This window comes from Bombina bombina, chromosome 1, assembly GCF_027579735.1.
Source record: "Bombina bombina isolate aBomBom1 chromosome 1, aBomBom1.pri, whole genome shotgun sequence".
NCBI classification, from domain to species: Eukaryota; Metazoa; Chordata; class Amphibia; order Anura; family Bombinatoridae; genus Bombina; species Bombina bombina.
Genome location: NC_069499.1, coordinates 1,348,331,328 through 1,348,353,444, shown reverse-complemented (window position 1 = coordinate 1,348,353,444; position 22,117 = coordinate 1,348,331,328). Strand labels below are relative to the sequence as shown.

The 22,117-nt window shown below is 39.1% G+C and overlaps 1 protein-coding gene across 1 annotated transcript in view; it reads left to right on the top strand.

Annotated features, from left to right (window-relative positions):
• GINS3 (GINS complex subunit 3) overlaps positions 1-22,117 on the top strand; it is a 46,284-nt gene that overhangs the window by 7,191 nt on the left and 16,976 nt on the right. Inside the window, exon 2 of the mRNA XM_053695392.1 lies at positions 986-1,219. Coding sequence (XP_053551367.1) covers positions 986-1,219 — 234 coding nt within the window. The remainder of the gene's footprint in view (positions 1-985; positions 1,220-22,117) is intronic.

Sequence of the window (22,117 nt, the reverse complement as noted above, 5' to 3'; positions counted from 1 at the left end):
TGCCGCCAAAGCCGCCAATGGGAATAGTTTCAGTTCCCACTGAGCTGCACCAATAGGTTAAGATGATCCTAGGTATCAATCACGTGTCAACCATGTGATATACGTAGCAGGCAGGCGGAAAGTCAGAAACCCTCCCAAAAAATATTAAAATTTAAAAAAAATTGTGGTGAAGCAGGGACACACCTACACACTGCTGCCGACACACTAGTGTGTCCCGACACACAGTTTGGAAATTACTGCTCTAAGCAATATGGTGTGTGTGTCACATGACTGCATCATGACCATGTGACTACTGTGCCCCTGTAACGCACACTACAGTATGGCTGCTTACATAGGAAATAAAGCACTGGATCAACACTATTTCAAACGTTTGGGCTAAGAGGAACAGATAAAATAGGCAGCAGTGATTACTTAATTTTTTATTAATAAGAAAAAGTAGGTTTTGGGGATTATTAGAAGTCAGGTGTTAAGGGTCCCTTTAAAGCTGTTTACTTATTTTAACTCATTACAGGAGTCAGTTGGTATGGCTGTGAATGATATGCTTTGTAGCACGCATATTGTTGCATCCTGTGACAGAATCAGATCAGTACTGTTACTGACTTTTTGACAGCAGTACCTTTTTACTTCAGTTTCTCTCACATAATAGAGAATGGAAGCGTTACATTTTTACAGTTGTTTGCACAGTTTAAAAGTTACATAACAAATATAAACTCCAAGATGGCAGCACCCAGTGAGAAGATGCAGAGCTTCACTAACTGATAATTGTAAGGGGTTTAAATAAGAGAATCATTTTGAAGGTGGCTGCAGACACAGGAGGAAAAACATGGTGAGTAGTGACCATCCAACTGTAGTTGTACTCCGCAGCTGAATATCCCTTTTTTAGTAGATTTGTAGGCTTCATATATATTGGTCAGCACCTGCCTTTTTAATAATTGAATCATATAAATCAATTTTATTGTAATTCTCTGCTTTTTATTTTTCTCAGGGCAGCAAGATGGAGCTCCCACTCTGGCTGGTAAAAGGTCTATATGACAACAAGCGACGTATCCTGTCTGTGGAATTGCCGAAGATTTACCGTGAGGGCTGGCGAACAGTTTTTAGTGCAGATGCAAATGTTGTTGACCTACACAAGATGGGACCACATTACTATGGTTTTGGCTCCCAACTTTTGAATTTTGATAGCCCAGAAAACACAGAAATTGCAAAGACAATTTTACAGGTAATTATGTAGTGATAAGAATTATGCATAACTTCCAAATATTCAAAAAAAAAAAATATATATATATATATATATATATATATATATATATATATATATATATATATATATATATATATATATATATATATATATATATATATATATATATATATATATATATAGGTATCCAAAACACCAGAAGTATTTGAGTTGTACAAATTCACCAAAAAATTCTTTATCTTAGGTAAATAAGGGGTTTTGACGGAGGGTATGAATAGTATGCATGTCAATAGCTCATGACAATGGGGAGATACCAGATAAATGATATTTTTTAGTATGTTAGTCGTTTACACATTGAAGGCAATGCATCGGAGGCATACATCTCCATATGAGACTCCTCAATGAATATTGGATAAACTAGTTTAATATCCTCAATATATATATGTATGTATGTATATATATATATATATATATATATATATATATATATATATATATATATATATATATATATATATATATATATATATATATATATATATATATATATATATATATATATATATACATATATACATACACACACACAAAGTAAAGAAAGTGATTTTCAATCCTTCATTAAATATATGTCCAAAGATAGTCTTATCCTTTAATAACCCCACATGGCTATTGCCCTAAGACTTCATTTGAGAGGCAACAACAGTCTCATCTGAAACAATTAGATCAATCATAGAGCGTAATCACTGTTGTGAGTAAATGTCGGTGTGGGTCTAATACACAATCTTCCTTAAAATGTCTTACTCATGCAAGAAACCGCTATGCGGCTACCCACTTACCGACCTCACCGGATATTTCCTCGATAGGTGATTGCTCTTGGCGTCCTGGAAGTTGTTATCCACCGCTATGTCCGTATTCTTACTTCAGCATTGAAGCAGCCCTCTGTACTTCCAATGCCAATCCGATATCCACGCACTGGAAACAGCGTGAATACGTGTAGATGCGTGTGTGACGTACCACGTGTACGTACTCGTCCAATCAGATTGGAGAGAATCCGGGACACCTTTTTTGAATGATAGTAAGCCTCAATAGGGAAGTCTAGCTGTCCACGCCAAACTGGGGTGTAAATAGAGCACTTAATACCGCTATTGCACAACTGCTGACCTGAAAAGTTCACGAATCCACAAGCCCAAAGTTTTTCAGCAAAAAAGTGCAAAATAGCGGTAAAAACATAAACTTTATTCAAGTGTAGTCACACTCATTAAAACATGGGGGTTTTAATGGAATTGGGCGCATAATATGTGACACATATCGCAAGCCAATAACACGCAATACACTTTTGCATGCTAGGAGTTGCCATCCTCCACATGTACCCTTTTCAGTGGCTAAGGGACAATTTATAAGGTTAAGGAGAAATTGTACGGAGGATGGAGCTTTTAGCATGCAAAGTGAGGAGTTGAGAAAAAGACTCAAAGAGAGAGGCTATGCAGATACTATCCTTGATAAAGCACAGGGGCAGGTAGCCAGGATAGATAGGAAGACATTGCTCAATACAAGAAAGAGAACAGATAACACCAACTCAGTGAAAAAGAGAGAGTCTTATTTTGTCACTGAGTACAGCGCCCAATACAGAGATATCTGTAGAATAGTGAAAAAACACTTTAAAATGTTGGCAGCAGACGATGGTCTAGTAGAGTGTGTGGACAGAGGCCTAAAATGTTCATATAGGAAATGTAGAACTTTGGGTAACATTCTGTCCCCTTCTTGTTTACCAAAATCTAATAGAAAGTCTGAGAGCTCATGGATACAACACAAAGGGCTATATAAGTGTGGTAAACGTAAATGCAGACCTTGTGAATACGCAATATTTTCTGACAGCTTCCATTCGACTAGTACAGGAGAAACATTTAAGATTGATACATGCCTCAACTGTACTACTACATATGTTATTTATCTAATAACATGTATAGAGTGTTCTGTACAGTATGTAGGATTAACCTCAAATGATGCCAACACGAGAATTAGGAACCATTTATCCACGATCAGTTCAGGCACAGCAACAACCCCTCTTGTCCAGCACTTTGCTAAAAGGCACAATAAGACTTTGACCACTTTTCGCTGGCAGGCTATTGAAAGGGTGGCTACCCCCCCTAGGGGAGGGGATAGAGATAAATTGCTGGGCAAGAGGGAGATGTTCTGGATATTTAGACTGGGTACCAGAGTCCCTTCAGGTTTGAACTCTGAGTTCGACTTAATTAACTATTGGAAATAGATTTTTTTCCAATCTTTCTTAATTTGTGTTACTGTAATGAATGTGGATTTGGTATAGTATATACTTAAATAAAGATAGGAAAAATCCTGAATGAATAAATTTGATCTTATTTGTTGATTCATTAGCTATATGCCAAGTCCGGATTCATTGCTGTATTTGGTGTTTTTTTTAAAAAACACTCTACACTTTTTTCATGGAATTTTTCATACACTCTTTATCTACACATTTGGATGCAATGGGTTTTTCAATATCTTTAATGAAGGAATTGTATGGTTACAACTTTTTCCACTATCTATTAAGGTTTTTTTTTTTTATTATTAATATACAAGATATTAGAACTGCTGCTATCCATCTAGTTATCATTCATTTCTATTGTAACGTTAGCCTGGCTAAGTGTTTAAGTTTGAATTCATATCAAATATAATAGACGTAATTTTGTTAGAATTATGTTCCTCTAGTTAAGAGTTCTATCCTATTATATTTAATCAAGATTGTATTGTAAGTTATAAATAAATAATAGGGAGGAGTGACAATCTCAACATGATTTTATTGCAACCAATGAGAATTTAGAGAAGGGTACTAAAGGTCTAATACAGGTGTGCCCATTAGCTATGATTACGGCTGTGTGCCGAAACATGTCAGCTATTTGTTCTCATGTTTGATTTTTGTTCTTTGTTCTATTTTTATGCTGATACCCCCATGTTTTAATGAGTGTGACTACACTTGAATAAAGTTTGTTTTTACCGCTATTTTGCACTTTTTTGCTGAAAAACTTTGGGCTTGTGGATTATATATATATATATATATATATATATATATATATATATATATATATATATCTCTATCTCTCTATCTCTCTATCTCTCTATCTCTCTATCTCTCCTCTATCTCTCCTCTATCTCTCCTCTATCTCTCCTCTATCTCTCCTCTATCTCTCCTCTATCTCTCCTCTATCTCTCCTCTATCTCTCCTCTATCTCTCCTCTATCTCCTCTCTATCTCCTCTCTATCTCCTCTCTATCTCCTCTCTATCTCTCTCTATATATATATCTATATCTCTCTCTATATATATATCTATATCTCTCTCTATATATATATATATCTATATCTCTCTCTATATATATATATATATATCTATATCTCTCTCTATATATATATATATATCTATATCTCTCTCTATATATATATATATATCTATATCTCTCTCTATATATATATATCTATATCTCTCTATATATATATCTATATCTCTCTATATATATATATCTATATCTCTCTCTATATATATATCTATATCTCTCTCTATATATATATATCTATATCTCTCTCTATATATATATATCTATATATATATCTATATATATATATATATATATATATATATATATCTATATATATATATCTATATATATATATCTATATATATATATATATATATATATATATATATCTATATCTATATATATATATATCTATATCTATATCTATATATATATATCTATATCTATATCTATATCTATATCTATATCTATATCTATATCTATATCTATATCTATATCTATATCTATATCTATATATATATATATATATATATATATATATATATATATATATATATATATATATATATATATATATATATATATATATATATATATATATATATATATATATATATATATATATATATATATATATATATATATATATATATATATATCTCTATCGGACAGGTAATTCATTTGCTAAAGATTGGACGGAAATACTTTAATCACCTAAGAAGGGAGCAAAGTAAATTTCCTCATTCATGCCTTTAGGCTTCAAGGAGCCTAAATTATATATCCACTTACACTCCTTTTTGTAACAATAAATTGTCCCAGTTACCACCTCTTTCATTCAATTGAAATGTATTAATTTACGGTATGTGTTAGACTCTCTCACTGCGCAGGTGCATCTGGTTGTCACAGCAACCGTTGTGTACCTACATCAGTGGGGTCTCCAATTCCATAATACAGAAAATATCTATAGTGGATAAGAGTATGTGTATATATCTATCAAAATAACTGTCACAGCTATCTCCTATTTATTATACCTAATGTATTTATAACCTGTAGCAGATATCCTACCAAAAAAGCAGTAAGCTGGTATACATGTCATTCTATCACATCGATACCTATGCAGTTACTTATAAAGTTACCTCAGAAAATGTAATTAATGTGAGGCTGCATGCTGCTGTAGTGAGGGTTAGTTACAAGAAGCAGTGCCAATCTAACTGTATTTAACCCCTTGGGGGCCAAAATCCCCAAGGTGAAAATCCACTTGGACTCCTTCTGCAACAAGAGATTGGCTCTGCCCCCCCCCCTCATTAAGCTTGGGTACATGATCGATAATGACATATCTTAGGTCAGTAGCTGTATGCCCACTCATCGCAAAATGCCTTGCAACTGGCTGTTCAGATTCTTTTTCTCGAATCGCTAGCCTAATGGCGGCGCGGTGGTTGGCCATAGGGATACGTAAGGTATCTACCGTCTTACCTACATAAAAAAAAGTCCACATGGACAATGTAATAAATATACAATAAACTCAGTTGTACATGTAACTCTGTCTAATTGTATACTTATTGGTATGCGGATGTAGAAATGTTTTGGTGTTACTCATCCCGCTGCACGTAGTGCAGCCCAGACATTTAAAGCATCTCAATTTCAGGGATTGTTCTCTCTTTATAACTATCCACAGGATCCACCTTAACTAGAGTGTCTCTTAGGGATCTTGCTCGTCTGTAGCTCACTCTTGGTGGCCCCATTGTAGTAAAGGGCAGTGTGATATCTGTGGTCACAATCTCCTAATTTTTCTTTATGGTTCTTGGCAATTCCTTTTTGTCCATGGTATATGTGGTTAGGTAGGATAGTCTATTATCCACTTGTTGGGGTTCCTTAGTACATAGAGCCTCTTCTTGTTTCATATCACAGAATTGTGCAAGATGTTTATCAATGTGTGATTCCTGGTATCCAAGTTGTAAGAATCTTTTTTTCATATCCAGTAATTGCTCTTTGGCTTTTAAAGGGTCACTGTTACTTATTACCCATTTAAATTGTGATATAGGTAGAGCTTGCTTGAGACCAGGTGGGTAGCAGCTGGTAGCTTGTAGCAATGAATTTCTATCCATTGTTTAACGGTATAGGGTTGTCCCCAAACCACCCTCCTGTTTGGAGATTCTCAGATCTAGAAAATCCACTGTAGTATTGCTGTATTCCATTTTAAACTGCAGATTGGGTAAAACCTGGTTGAGTTGTTGCAACCAACTTAATAGTTCATTTTCAGATCCATCCCATATCAAATTCAAATCGTCTATGTACCGACGAAAAAATAGAACATTAGCATGGCTAAACAATTGTGTATGGTGTTGCTCAAATTCAGCCATATAAATGTTGGCGTAAGATGGGGCCATACTTGACCCCATCGCCGTGCCAAGTAATTGCAGATAGAAACGGTTCTCAAACCGAAAATAGTTAATCTTTAAGCAGAATTCCAAAAGTTCTATCAACCATTCCATAGTGGGACCCACATAGGGATATCTGCACAGATGATTGCGTACAGTCTCTACACCCTGGTTATGTGGTATAACCGTATAAAGGTTTACCACATCAAGGGTGACCAGGTATTCAGTTCCCTTAATTCCTTTGATGTCCTTTAATTCCTTAATCAAGGATATGGAATCCAACAGAAATGATGGCATATTATGGACAATAGGTTGTAGGATAGAATCTAAATACACTGCGATAGGTTGTAGCAATGACCCTATTGCTGACACTATGGGTCTCCCTGGTGGCCGTGTGGCATGTTTGTGTACCTTAGGTAGTGTATAGAACACCGGCGTCCTGGGAAACTGTAGTTAAATAGGCCAGCAATTTATCATCAATTAGTCCACTGGTCAGAGCATTGTGTAAGGATTCATCCACTTGTCTTTTGAATGTCCAAATAGGGTCACCTGGTAACTGTAGGTATTCGTGCCTTGTAGTTGGGACATAATTTCTTGTTGGTAGTATTCATAATCCAGGAGTACCACAGCCCCCCCACCCCACCCTTATCCGCTTCACGGAAAATGATCAAATGGTTATCACTCAAATCATGTAGGGCTTTTCTTTCATGTAATTAGAAAGAGTCCATGAGCTAGTGACGTATGGGATATACATTCCTACCAGGAGGGGCAAAGTTTCCCAAACCTCAAAATGCCCATAAATACACCCCTCACCACACCCACAAATCAGTTTTACAAACTTTGCCTCCTATGGAGGTGGTGAAGTAAGTTTGTGCTAGATTCTATGTTGATATGCGCTCCGCAGCAGGTTGGAGCCCGGTTTTCCTCTCAGCGTGCAGTGAATGTCAGAGGGATGTGAGGAGAGTATTGCCTATTTGAATGCAGTGATCTCCTTCTACGGGGTCTATTTCATAGGTTCTCTGTTATCAGTCGTAGAGATTCATCTCTTACCTCCCTTTTCAGATCGACGATATACTCTTATATATACCATTTCCTCTACTGATTCTCGTTTCAGTACTGGTTTGGCTTTCTACTACATGTAGATGAGTGTCCTGGGGTAAGTAAGTCTTATTTTCTGTGACACTCTAAGCTATGGTTGGGCACTTTTTATATAAAGTTCTAAATATATGTATTCAAACATTTATTTGCCTTGACTCAGGATGTTCAACGTTCCTTATTTTCAGACAGTCAGTTTCATATTTGGGATAATGCATATGAATAAATAATTTTTTCTTACCTTAAAATTTGACTTTTTCCCTGTGGGCTGTTAGGCTCGCGGGGGCTGAAAATGCTTCATTTTATTGCGTCATTCTTGGCGCGGACTTTTTTGGCGCAAAAATTTTCTGTTTCCGGCATCATACGTGTCGCCGGAAGTTGCGTAATTTTTGACGTTATTTGCGACAAAGGTGTCGGCGTTCCGGATGTGGCGTCATTTTGGCGCCAAAAGCATTTAGGCGCCAAATAATGTGGGCGTCTTTTTTGGCGCTAAAAAAATATGGGCGTCACTATTGTCTCCACATTATTTAAGTCTCATTATTTATTGCTTCTGGTTGCTAGAAGCTTGTTCACTGGCATTTTTTCCCATTCCTGAAACTGTCATTTAAGGAATTTGATCAATTTTGCTTTATATGTTGTTTTTTCTATTACATATTGCAAGATGTCCCACGTTGAAGCTGAGTCAGAAGATACTTCTGGAAAATCCCTGCCTGGTGCTGGAGCTACCAAAGCTAAGTGTATCTGCTGTAAACTTTTGGTATCTGTTCCTCCAGCTGTTGTTTGTACTGTTTGTCATGACAAACTTGCTAATGCAGATAATATTTCCTTTAGTACTGTTACATTACCTGTTGCTGTTCCGTCAACATCTAATACTCAGTGTTCCTGATAACATAAGAGATTTTGTTTCTAAATCCATTAAGAAGGCTATGTCTGTTATTCCTCCTTCTAGTAAACGTAAAAAGTCTTTTAAAACTTCTCATTTTTCAGATGAATTTTTAAATGAACATCATCATTCTGATTCTGATAATGGTTCTTCTGGTTCAGAGGATTCTGTCTCAGAGGTTGATGCTGATAAATCTTCATATTTATTTAAAATGGAATTTATTCGTTCTTTACTTAAAGAAGTCCTAATTGCTTTAGTAATTGAGGATTCTAGTCCTCTTGATACTAAATCTAAACGTTTAGATAAGGTTTTTAAATCTCCTGTAGTTATTCCAGAAGTTTTTCCTGTCCCTGGTGCTATTTCTGAAGTAATTTCCAGGGAATGGAATAATTAAGGGGTTTGGGAATCTCAGGAGGTGAGATTACCGATCAATATTTTGGAACTCCGTGCAATTTTCAGAGCTCTTCAGTCATGGCCTCTTCTAATGAGAGAATCGTTCATTTGTTTTCAGACAGACAATGTCACAACTGTGGCATACATCAATCATCAAGGAGGGACTCGCAGTCCTCTGGCTATGAAGGAAGTATCTCGAATTCTGGTATGGGCGGAATCCAGCTCCTGTCTAGTTTCTGCGGTTCATATCCCAGGTATAGACAATTGGGAAGCAGATTATCTCAGCCGCCAAACGTTACATCCGGGCGAATGGTCTCTTCACCCAGAGGTATTTCTTCAGATTGTTCAAATGTTTGGACTTCCAGAAATAGATCTGATGGCCTCTCATCTAAACAAGAAACTTCCCAGGTATCTGTCCAGATCCAGGGATCCTCAAGCGGAAGCAGTGGATGCATTGTCACTTCCTTGGAAGTATCATCCTGCCTATATCTTTCCGCCTCTAGTTCTTCTTCCAAGAGTAATCTCCAAGATTCTGAAGGAATGCTCGTTTGTTCTGCTGGTAGCTCCAGCATGGCCTCACAGGTTTTGGTATGTGGATCTTGTCCGGATGGCCTCTTGCCAACCGTGGACTCTTCCGTTAAGACCAGACCTTTTGTCGCAAGGTCCTTTTTTCCATCAGGATCTCAAATCCTTAAATTTAAAGGTATGGAAATTGAACGCTTGATTCTTAGTCAAAGAGGTTTCTCTGACTCTGTGATTAATACTATGTTACAGGCTCGTAAATCTGTATCTAGAGAGATATATTATAGAGTCTGGAAGACTTATATTTCTTGGTGTCTTTCTCATCATTTTTCCTGGCATTCTTTTAGAATTCCGAGAATTTTACAATTTCTTCAGGATGGTTTGGATAAAGGTTTGTCTGCAAGTTCCTTGAAAGGACAAATCTCTGCTCTTCTGTTCTTTTTCGCAGAAAGATTGATAATCTTCCTGATATTCATTGTTTTGTACAAGCTTTAGTTCGTATAAAACCTGTCATTAAGTCAATTTCTCCTCCTTGGAGTTTGAATTTGGTTCTGGGGGCTCTTCAAGCTCCTCCGTTTGAACCTATGCATTCGTTGGACATCAAATTACTTTCTTGGAAAGTTTTGTTCCTTTTGGCCATCTCTTCTGCCAGACGAGTTTCTGAATTATCTGCTCTTTCTTGTGAGTCTCCTTTTCTGATTTTTCATCAGGATAAGGCGGTCTTGCGAACTTCTTTTTAAATTTTTACCTAAGGTTGTGAATTCTAACAACATTAGTAGAGAAATTGTGGTTCCTTCATTGTGTCCTAATCCTAAGAATTCTAAGGAGAGATCATTGCATTCTTTGGATGTTGTTAGAGCTTTGAAATATTATGTTGAAGCTACTAAGAATTTCCGAAAGACTTCTAGTCTATTATCTTTTCCGGTTCTAGGAAAGGTCAGAAGGCCTCTGCCATTTCTTTGGCATCTTGGTTGAAATCTTTAATTCATCATGCTTATGTCGAGTCGGGTAAAACTCCGCCTCAAAGGATTACAGCTCATTCTACTAGGTCAGTTTCTACTTCCTGGGCGTTTAGGAATGAAGCTTCGGTTGATCAGATTTGCAAAGCAGCAACTTGGTCTTCTTTGCATACTTTTACTAAATTCTACCATTTTGATGTGTTTTCTTCTTCTGAAGCTGTTTTTGGTAGAAAAGTACTTCAGGCAGCTGTTTCAGTTTGAATCTTCTGCTTATAATTTAAACTTTATTTTGGGTGTGGATTATTTTTCAGCGGAATTGGCTGTCTTTATTTTATCCCTCCCTCTCTAGTGACTCTTGCGTGGAAAGATCCACATCTTGGGTAGTCATTATCCCATACGTCACTAGCTCATGGACTCTTGCTAATTACATGAAAGAAAACATAATTTATGTAAGAACTTACCTGATAAATTAATTTCTTTCATATTAGCAAGAGTCCATGAGGCCCACCCTTTTTTGTGGTGGTTATGATTTTTTTTGTATAAAGCACAATTATTCCAATTCCTTATTTTTTATGTTTTCTCACTTTTTTCTTATCACCCCACTTCTCGGCTATTCGTTAAACTGATTTGTGGGTGTGGTGAGGGGTGTATTTATGGGCAATTTGAGGTTTGGGAAACTTTGCCCCTCCTGGTAGCAATGTATATCCCATACGTCACTAGCTCATGGACTCTTGCTAATATGAAAGAAATGAATTTATTAGGTAAGTTGTTACATAAATTATGTTTTTTCTCAATCTTTGTTAAGTTATTCCTACAGAATTCTTTTGAGGCCGTACATCCCTTGCCTAGTTGGTCAGCTAATAAGCCACTGTAGGTTTTTATACTGGGGTTGGAACTGGATGGGTCGTATCTCCCTTTAGCATGAAATTTGGGTATCTCAGAATTGTTGTTACCAAAATAAGTAGCCTTATTGTCCATTCAAATTTCTTTAGATCCAGATATCTAGTAAAAGGGTCATTCAGCTCGGTTGGAATAAATGACAGTCCTTTGTTTAACATTTGAGACTCTTGGTGTGAGTACATGAGAACAAAGATTAAGGACTATGTCCTCCATCAGAACCGTCGTCTGGGGGGTCTTCCTCTTAATCCCCCCCCCCCCCCTCCTGATGTGTGGCCTGTGCCCCTCACGTTTTTTGAACGTGTAATTACACCTTCCATGTTACTTGGTGTTATCATATTAGTTGCTGTGGCCCCATCAGACTCTGAACTATTGCCTGATGAGTCTACCGTTGTCAAGTTCCTCTTAAACGGCCTCAAAAGAATTCTGTAGGAATTTACACTGGTAAATATTTAGTCTTAAAATAACAAATATATACTTAGAGGTTGAATCTGGTACAAATCACAATTTATTAAAAAAATAAAAATAAAAGCCTTACACATTTATCTATACAGTACATATAATCAGCGATAGCAATCGGCTAATAATTGTGCAAATGGATAATAGTGCACATAAATTCAAATAACTCCCATCAATCTAGGGCTAAGTGTAAATAACACGCTCAACACTTATGCAAAGCATAGTCCTAAATCACCTGATTTTAAAACAATCCAAATGATGACTCCTATTATTTCTGGGCTGCACATAAGCCAGGAGTAGTTGTAAACTTAAAAATAAACGTATACTGTACTGAAAAAGTATATGTCTGTAGACATCCTATAAGCTAAGTGCATAACCATAAAGCACAATACCATGTGCAGGAGTTCATTGGAGTGAAGCAGCTGGTGCTGTGCACAGACCAACTAATTGCAAACCAACTAATCGATTATGAGATTCGTTGACAACTTTTTATAATCGATTGTCGATTAGTTGTTGCAGCTCTACCTTTAAAGCTTTTAAATGTTATATCTCTAGGAGGTGCGCTTTCTGGGGGGGATTAGGCCTGAGTGAACGGTGTGCTCTATCCCTAGGTATATTGGCTGCAGATGGTAAGCCTTGCAGATGTACAAATAAAGCAGACAGACTGGGAATTAATTTGGCAATATTGCTTCTGGAACTACTCTTATTCTAAGGTTTTTCCTGTGGCTTCTATTCTCCAAGTCCTCCATTTTGTCTTGTAGCGAGGAGATTGTCAGATTGTTGGTCAATGAGGGACTGCATGGAGGAAACACTGCTGCTCTAATATTTTGTACCATGAGAACCTTTTACAACTCTCCGCAGAGGACGGAGTCTGCATGGAGAAATTAGTATAGAGGTCGCAGAAGACTCCAGAATATGTTGTTTCAGGATAGACAGAGATTAGGTATTAAAGGGACAATCTAGTAAAAAATAAACTTTCATGATTCAGATAGGGCATGTAATGTTAAACAACTTTCCTATGTACTTTTATCATCAACTTTGCTTTGTTCTGTTGCTATTCTTAGTTGAAAGCTAAACCTAGGTAGACTCATATGCTAATTTCTTGGCCCTTGAAGGCCGCCTCTTATCTGAATGGATTTTGACAGTTTTTCACAACTAGAGGGCCTTAGTTCATGTGTGCCATATAGATAACATTGTGCTCACGCCCATGGAGTTACCTAGGCGTCTGCGCTGATTGGCTATATTTTATGCACGTCTTTCAAAAGACCTGAAGTAAGGGGGCAGTCTGCAGAGGCTTAGATACAAGGTAATCACAGAGGTAAAAAGTTTATTAATATAACTGTTGGTTATGCAAAACTGGGTAATGGGTAATAAAGGGATTAACTTTTTAAACGATAACAATTCTGGTGTAGACTGTCCCTTTAACCTTAGAGCTTGCGATAAGTATCAAGGGCACCATTGTAGTCATATTTTGTGTGCCACTGACCAAACTTATCAAATTTTAAGCGTTGCGTGGGTCCCTCATACTTGAGCTCCGGACTGAAGCGGCCATCTTGGCTGCAGCCAACTCCGCCCCCTTCTGGAACATACAATTATTATTTATTTATTTTTTTAAACAACTTTTCCATTTACTTCTGTTAAATTTGCTTCATTATCTTGTTATCCTTTGCTGAAGGAACGTTATTGCACTACGGGCAACTAGATGAACACATCTAGTTAGCCAATCACAAGAGACAAAATGTGTGCACCAATCAGCACTAGCTCCCATTAGTGTAAGATATGTACATATTCTTTTTCAACAAGGGATACCAAGATAACGAAGCACATTTGAAAATAGCAGTGTATTTAACCCCTTAACGACCGAGGACGTGCAGGGTACGTCCTCAAAAAAAAAAAGGCAGTTAACGCCTGAGGACGTACCCTGCACGTCCTCAGTGTGGAAAGCAGCTGGAAGCGATCCTGCTCGCTTCCAGCTGCTTTCCGGTTATTGCAGTGATGCCTCGATATGGAGGCTTTCTGCAATAACCTTTTGAAGCCATCCGATGCAGAGAGAGCCACTCTGTGGCCCTCTCTGCACCGGAGATCGGTGGCTTACTTCGTTGGTGGGTGGGAACAGGACCGGGAGGCGGGTGGCGGCCATCGCTGGCCATCGATGAAGCGGAGGGGGGCGGGATCGTGGACAGGGATGACAGGGGGCGCGCACGGGGAGGTGGGGGCGGGCGCGTGCACGGGGAGGGAGCGGGTGGGAACCGCTATACTACAGAAATATTTTATGTAGAAGTGGGGAAAAAGGGGGATATTATTTACACTTTAGCAGAATCGGTATGGCTGGTGGGGTGTTAGTTTATGGGGGGGAAGCTACACTACAGAAAATAAAATAATTAAACCTAAAATAAAAATAATAAAAACTTTTTTTTTTTTGCAAACTGGGTACTGGCAGACAGCTGCCAGTACCCAAGATGGCCCCCAATAAGGCAGGGGGGGGTTAGAGAGCTGTTTTGGGGGGGATCAGGGAGGTTGGGGGCTAAGGGGGATCCTACATAGCAGCATATGTAAATATGCTCAATTTTTTTAAAAGAATATTCAAAGATGCCTTATTTTAGTACTGGCAGACTTTCTGCCAGTACTTAAGATGGCGGGGACAATTGTGGGGTGGGGGAGGGAAGGGAGCTGTTTGGGAGGGATCAGGGGGTGTGATGTGTCAGGTGGGAGGCTGATCTCTACACTAAAACTAAAATTAACCCTGCAAGCTCCCTACAAACTACCTAATTAACCCCTTCACTGCTAGCCATAATACACGTGTGATGTGCAGCAGCATTTAGCGGCCTTCTTATTACCAAAAAGCAACGCCAAAGCCATGTATGTCTGCTATTTCTGAACAAAGGGGATCCCAGAGAAGCATTTACAAACATTTGTGCCATAATTGCACAAGCTGTTTGTAAATAATTTCAGTGAGAAACCTAAAATTGTGAAAAATTTAACGTTTTTTTTAATTTGATCGCATTTGGCGGTGAAATGGTTGCATGAAATATACCAAAATAGGCCTAGATCAATACTTGGGGTTGTCTACTACACTACAGCTAAAATTAACCCTAGAAGCTCCCTACATACGCCCTAATTAACCCATTCACTGCTGGGCATAATACACATGTGGTGCGCAGTGGCATTTAGCAGCCTTCTAATTACCAAAAAGCAACGCCAAAGCCATACATGTCTGCTATTTCTAAAGAAAGGGGATCCCAGAGAAGCATTTACAATCACTTATGCCATAATTGCAAAAGTTGTTTGTAAATAATTTCAGTGAGAAACCTAAAGTTTGTGAAAAAGTGAACAATTTTCTTTATTTGATCGCATTTGGCGGTGAAATGGTGGCATGAAATATGCCAAAATGGGTCTAGATCAATACTTTGTGGGATGTCTTCTAAAAAAAAATATATACTTGTCAATGGATATTCAGGTATTCCTGACAGATATCGGGGTTCCAATGTAACTAGCGCTAATTTTGATAAAAAATGGTTTGGAAATAGCAAAGTGCTACTTGTATTTATGGCCCTATAACTTACAAAAAAAGCAAAGAACATGTAAACATTGGGTATTTCTAAACTCAGGATAAAATTTTGAAACTATTTAGCATGGGTGTTTTTTGGTGGTTGTACATATGTAACAGATTTCTCCTGTTAAGTGTAGTCAGTCCACGGGTCATCATTACTTCTGGGATATTAACTCCTCCCCAACAGGAAGTGCAAGAGGATCACCCAAGCAGAGCTGCTATATAGCTCCTCCCCTCTACGTCACACCCAGTCATTCTCTTGCACCCAACTAATAGATAGGATGTGTGAGAGGACTGTGGTGATTATACTTAGTTTTTATATCTTCAATCAAAAGTTTGTTATTTTAAAACGGCACCGGAGTGTGTTGTTCCTTCTCAGGTAGAATTTGAAGAAAAATCTACCTGAGTTTTTGGATGATTTTAGCTGGCGTAGCTAAGATTCATTTTGCTGTTCTCGGCCATTCTGAGGAGTGAGGTAAACTTCAGATCAGGGGACAGCGGGCAGGTTCACCTGCAAAGAGGTATGTTGCAGTATATTATTTTCTGAGGAATGGAATTGACTGAGAAAATACTGCCAATACCGATATAATGTAAGTTCAGCCTTAAATGCAGTAGTAGCAACTGGTATCAGGCTGTTATGTATGTATGTGTGTGTATATATATATATATATATATATATATATATATATATTTACACTTCAGTATTCTGGGGAATGGCACTTCACTGGGATAATACTGTATGCATATAACTTTTAGCCTAACTTGCAGTGGGAACGACTAGCAGCAGTCTTTTTAATGACACTTCATTTTATTTGATTTTAAACGTTTTGCTGGCATGTTAAATCGTTTATTTATCTGAGGTACTGGGTGAAAAATTATTTTTGGGCACTGTTTTTCCACTTGGCGGTCGTTTATTTTAATTTAAGACAGTTCACTGAACTTCCCTCACTGTTGTGTGTGAGGGGGAGGGGCCTATTTTGGCGCTTTTGCTACGCAGCAGAAATTCAGTCACAAGTCTGTTTCTTTCCCTGCATGATCCGGATCGTCTCTACAGAGCTCAAGGGTCTTCAAAAATTATTTTGAGGGAGGTAATCACTCACAGCAGACCTGTGAGATTGTGCTTTGACTGTGATAAAAAACGTTTATATTTTGTACATTTTTTTTCTGCTATTTAAGGGTTAGTTATCCATTGCTAATGGGGGCAATCCTTTGCTAATTTGTGTTTTACCGGGAAAAATTTGATTATCATTTCTCCGGTTCATTGTTATTCAACTGTCATAGTTTTTTTTCTGTGCTTCTTAAAGGCACAGTACGTTTTTCATATTACTTGTAAATTGAGTTGAAAAGTATTTCCAAGCTTGCTAGTTTAATTGCTAGTGTGTTAAACATGTCTGACTCAGAGGAATATCTCTGTGCTATATGTGAAAAAGCCAAGGTGGAGCCCAATAGAAATTTATGTACTAATTGCATTGATGCTACTTTAAATTAAAGTCAATCTGTACAAATTGAACATCATTCACCAAACAACGAGGGGGAAGTTATGCCGACTAACTTGCCTCACGTGTCAGTACCTGCATCTCCCGCTCGGGAGGTGCGTGATATTGTAGCGCCGAGTACTTCAGGGCGGCCATTACAAATCACATTACAGGACATGGCTAATGTTATGACTGAAGTTTTGTCTAAATTACCAGAACTTAGAGGTAAGCGAGATCACTCTGGGGTGAGAACAGAGTGCGCTGATAATAATAGGGCCATGTCAGATACTGCGTCACAATTTGCAGAACATGAGGACGGAGAGCTTCAATCTGCAGGTGACGGATCTGATCCAAATAGAGTGGATTCAGACATTTCAAATTTTAAGTTTAAGCTAGAAAACCTCCGTGTACTGCTAGGGGAGGTATTAGCGGCTCTGAATGATTGTAACACCGTTGCAATCCCAGAGAAATTATGTAGGCTGGATAGATACTATGCGGTACCGGCGAGTACTGACGTATTTCCTATACCTAAGAGGCTTACAGAGATAATTACTAAGGAGTGGGATAGGCCCGGTGTACCCTTTTCCCCCCCTCCTGTATTTAGAAAAATGTTTCCAATAGACGCCACCACACGGGACTTATGGCAGATGGTCCCTAAGGTGGAGGGAGCGGTTTCTACTCTGGCTAAGCGTACCACTCTCCCGGTGGAGGATAGCTGTGCCTTTTCAGATCCAATGGATAAAAAATTAGAGGGTTACCTTAAGAAAATGTTTGTTCAACAAGGTTTTATATTGCAACCCCTTGCATGTATTGCGTCTGTCACGGCTGCGGCCGCATTTTGGTCCGAGTCTCTGGAAGAGACTCTTGACTCAATAACTATAGATGAGATTTCAAATAAGCTTAAAACCCTTAAGCTAGCTAATTCATTTATTTCAGATGCCGTAGTACATTTAACTAAACTTACGGCTAAGAATTCCGGATTCGCCTTTCAGGCACGTAGAGCACTGTGGCTAAAATCCTGGTAAGCTGATGTTACTTCTAAATCTAAATTACTTAACATACCTTTCAAAGGGCAGACATTATTCGGGCCCGGTTTGAAAGAAATTATCGCTGACATTACAGGAGGTAAAGGTCATGCCCTGCCTCAAGACAGAGCCAAACCTAGGGCTAGACAGTCTAATTTTCGTGCCTTTCGTAACTTCAAGGCAGGAGCAGCATCAACTTCCTCTGCACCAAAACAGGAAGGAGCTGTTGCTCGCTACAGACAAGGCTGGAAACCTAACCAGTCCTGGAACAAGGGCAAGCAGGCCAGAAAACCTGCTGCTGCCCCTAAGACAGCATGAATTGAGGGCCCCCGATCCGGGAACGGATCTAGTGGGGGGCAGACTCTCTCTCTTCGCCCAGGCTTGGGCAAGAGATGTCCAGGATCCCTGGGCTTTAGAGATCATATCTCAGGGATATCTTCTGGACTTCAAAGCCTCTCCCCCAAGAGGGAGATTTCATCTTTCAAGGTTGTCAACAAACCAAATAAAGAAAGAGGCGTTTCTACGCTGTGTACAAGATCTCTTACTAATGGGAGTGATCCACCCGGTTCCGCGGTCGGAACACGGGCAGGGGTTTTACTCAAATCTGTTTATGGTTCCCAAGAAAGAAGTAACCTTCAGACCAATCTTGGATTTAAAGATCCTAAACAAATTCCTAAGAGTTCCATCGTTCAAAATGGAAACTATTCGGACAATCTTACCCATGATCCAAAAGGGTCAGTACATGACCACAGTGGATTTAAAGGACGCTTACCTTCACATACCGATTCACAAAGATCATTACCGGTATCTAAGGTTTGCCTTCCTAGACAGGCATTACCAATTTGTAGCTCTTCCATTCGGATTGGCTACGGCCCCAAGAATCTTCACAAAGGTTCTGGGCGCTCTTCTGGCGGTACTAAGACCGCAAGGAATTTCGATAGCTCCATACCTAGACGACATTCTGATACAAGCGTCAAGCTTTCAAACTGCCAAGTCTCATACAGAGTTAGTTCTGGCATTTCTAAGGTCGCATGGGTGGAAGGTGAACGAAAAGAAGAGTTCTCTCTTTCCACTCACAAGAGTTCCCTTCTTGGGGACTCTTATAGATTCTGTAGAAATGAAGATCTACCTGACAGAAGACAGGTTAACAAAGCTTCAAAATGCTTGCCGTGTCCTTCATTCCATTCAACACCCGTCAGTGGCTCAATGCATGGAGGTAATCGGCTTAATGGTAGCGGCAATGGACATAGTTCCCTTTGCACGCCTACATCTCAGACCGCTGCAATTGTGCATGCTAAGTCAGTGGAATGGGGATTACTCAGATTTGTCCCCTACTCTGAATCTGGATCAAGAGACCAGAAATTCTCTTCTATGGTGGCTTTCTCGGCTACATCTGTCCAGGGGGATGCCATTCAGCAGGCCAGATTGGACAATTGTAACAACAGACGCCAGCCTACTAGGTTGGGGCGCTGTCTGGAATTCTCTGAAGGCTCAGGGATCATGGACTCAGGAGGAGAGTCTCCTTCCAATAAACATTCTGGAATTGAGAGCAGTTCTCAGTGCTCTTCTGACTTGGTCTCAGTTAACAACTCGGGGGTTCATCAGGTTTCAGTCGGACAACATCACGACTGTAGCTTACATCAACCATCAAGGAGGGACAAGAAGCTCCCTAGCGATGATGGAAGTATCAAAGATAATTAGCTGGGCAGAGTCTCACTCTTGCCACCTGTCAGCGATCCACATTCCAGAAGTGGAGAACTGGGAGGCGGATTTCCTAAGTCGTCAGACTTTTCATCCGGGGGAGTGGGAACTTCATCCGGAGGTCTTTGCCCAAATACTTCGACGTTGGGGCAAACCAGAGATAGATCTCATGGCGTCTCGACAGAACGCCAAGCTTCCTTGTTACGGGTCCAGGGACCCGGGAGCGGTCCTGGTAGATGCTTTGACAGCACCTTGGACCTTCGGGATGGCTTATGTGTTTCCACCCTTCCCGATGCTTCCTCGATTGATTGCCAGGATCAAACAGGAGAGAGCATCGGTGATTCTAATAGCGCCTGCATGGCCACGCAGGACCTGGTATGCAGATCTAGTGGACATGTCATCCTGTCCACCTTGGTCTCTGCCTCTGAGACAGGACCTTCTAATTCAGGGTCCTTTCAAACATCAAAATCTAATTTCTCTGAAGCTGACTTCTTGGAAATTGAACGCTTGATTTTATCAAAGCGTGGATTTTCTGAGTCAGTAATTGATACCTTAATACAGGCTAGGAAACCTGTTACCAGAAAGATTTACCATAAAATATGGCGTAAATACTTGCATTGGTGCGAATCCAAGAGTTACTCATGGAGTAAGGTTAGGATTCCTAGGATATTGTCTTTTCTACCAGAAGGTTTAGAAAAGGGTTTATCTGCTAGTTCCTTAAAGGGACAGATCTCAGCTCTGTCCATTCTTTTACACAAACGTCTGTCAGAAGTTCCAGACGTTCAGGCTTTTTGTCAGGCTTTGGCCAGGATTAAGCCTGTGTTTAAAACTGTTGCTCCACCATGGAGCTTAAATTTAGTTCTTAACGTTTTACAGGGTGTTCCGTTTGAACCCCTTCATTCCATTGATATCAAATTGTTATCTTGGAAAGTTCTGTTTTTAATGGCTATTTCCTCGGCTCGAAGAGTCTCTGAGTTATCGGCCTTACATTGTGATTCTCCTTATCTGATTTTTCATTCAGACAAGGTAGTTCTGCGTACTAAACCTGGGTTCTTACCTAAGGTAGTCACTAATAGGAATATCAATCAAGAGATTGTTGTTCCATCATTGTGTCCTAATCCTTCTTCAAAGAAGGAACGTCTTCTACACAATCTAGATGTAGTCCGTGCCCTGAAATTTTATTTACAGGCAACTAAGGATTTTCGCCAAACTTCTTCCCTGTTTGTCGTTTATTCTGGACAGAGGAGAGGTCAAAAAGCTTCTGCTACCTCTCTCTCCTTTTGGCTTCGTAGCATAATACGTTTAGCTTATGAGACTGCTGGACAGCAGCCTCCTGAAAGAATTACAGCTCATTCTACTAGAGCTGTGGCTTCCACTTGGGCCTTTAAGAATGAGGCCTCTGTTGAACAGATTTGCAAGGCTGCAACTTGGTCTTCTCTTCATACTTTTTCCAAATTTTACAAATTTGACACTTTTGCTTCTTCGGAGGCTGTTTTTGGGAGAAAGGTTCTTCAGGCAGTGGTCCCTTCCGTATAAAGATCCTGCCTGTCCCTCCTGTCATCCGTGTACTTTAGCTTTGGTATTGGTATCCCAGAAGTAATGATGACCCGTGGACTGACTACACTTAACAGGAGAAAACATAATTTATGCTTACCTGATAAATTCCTTTCTCCTGTAGTGTAGTCAGTCCACGGCCCGCCCTGTTTTTTATGGCAGGTCTAAATTTTTAAATTATACTCCAGTCACCACTGCACCCTTTAGCTTCTCCTTTCTCGTTGGTTCTCGGTCGAATGACTGGGTGTGACGTAGAGGGGAGGAGCTATATAGCAGCTCTGCTTGGGTGATCCTCTTGCACTTCCTGTTGGGGAGGAGTTAATATCCCAGAAGTAATGATGACCCGTGGACTGACTACACTACAGGAGAAAGGAATTTATCAGGTAAGCATAAATTATGTTTTTGGGGGTCAAAGTCAGAAAAAGTGTGTGTGGTTTTTTTTTTCCCATTTTTTCCTCATATTTTATAATTTTTTTTATAGTAAATAAGATATGATGAAAATAATGGTATCTTTAGAAAGTCCATTTAATGGCGAGAAAAACGGTATATAATATGTGTGGGTACAGTAAATGAGTAAGAGGAAAATTACAGCTAAACACAAACACCGCAAAAATGTAAAAATAGCCTTGGTCCCAAACGGTCAACAAATGGAAAAGTGCTGTGGTCATTAAGGGGTTAAGTGTCTTAAAATGACAT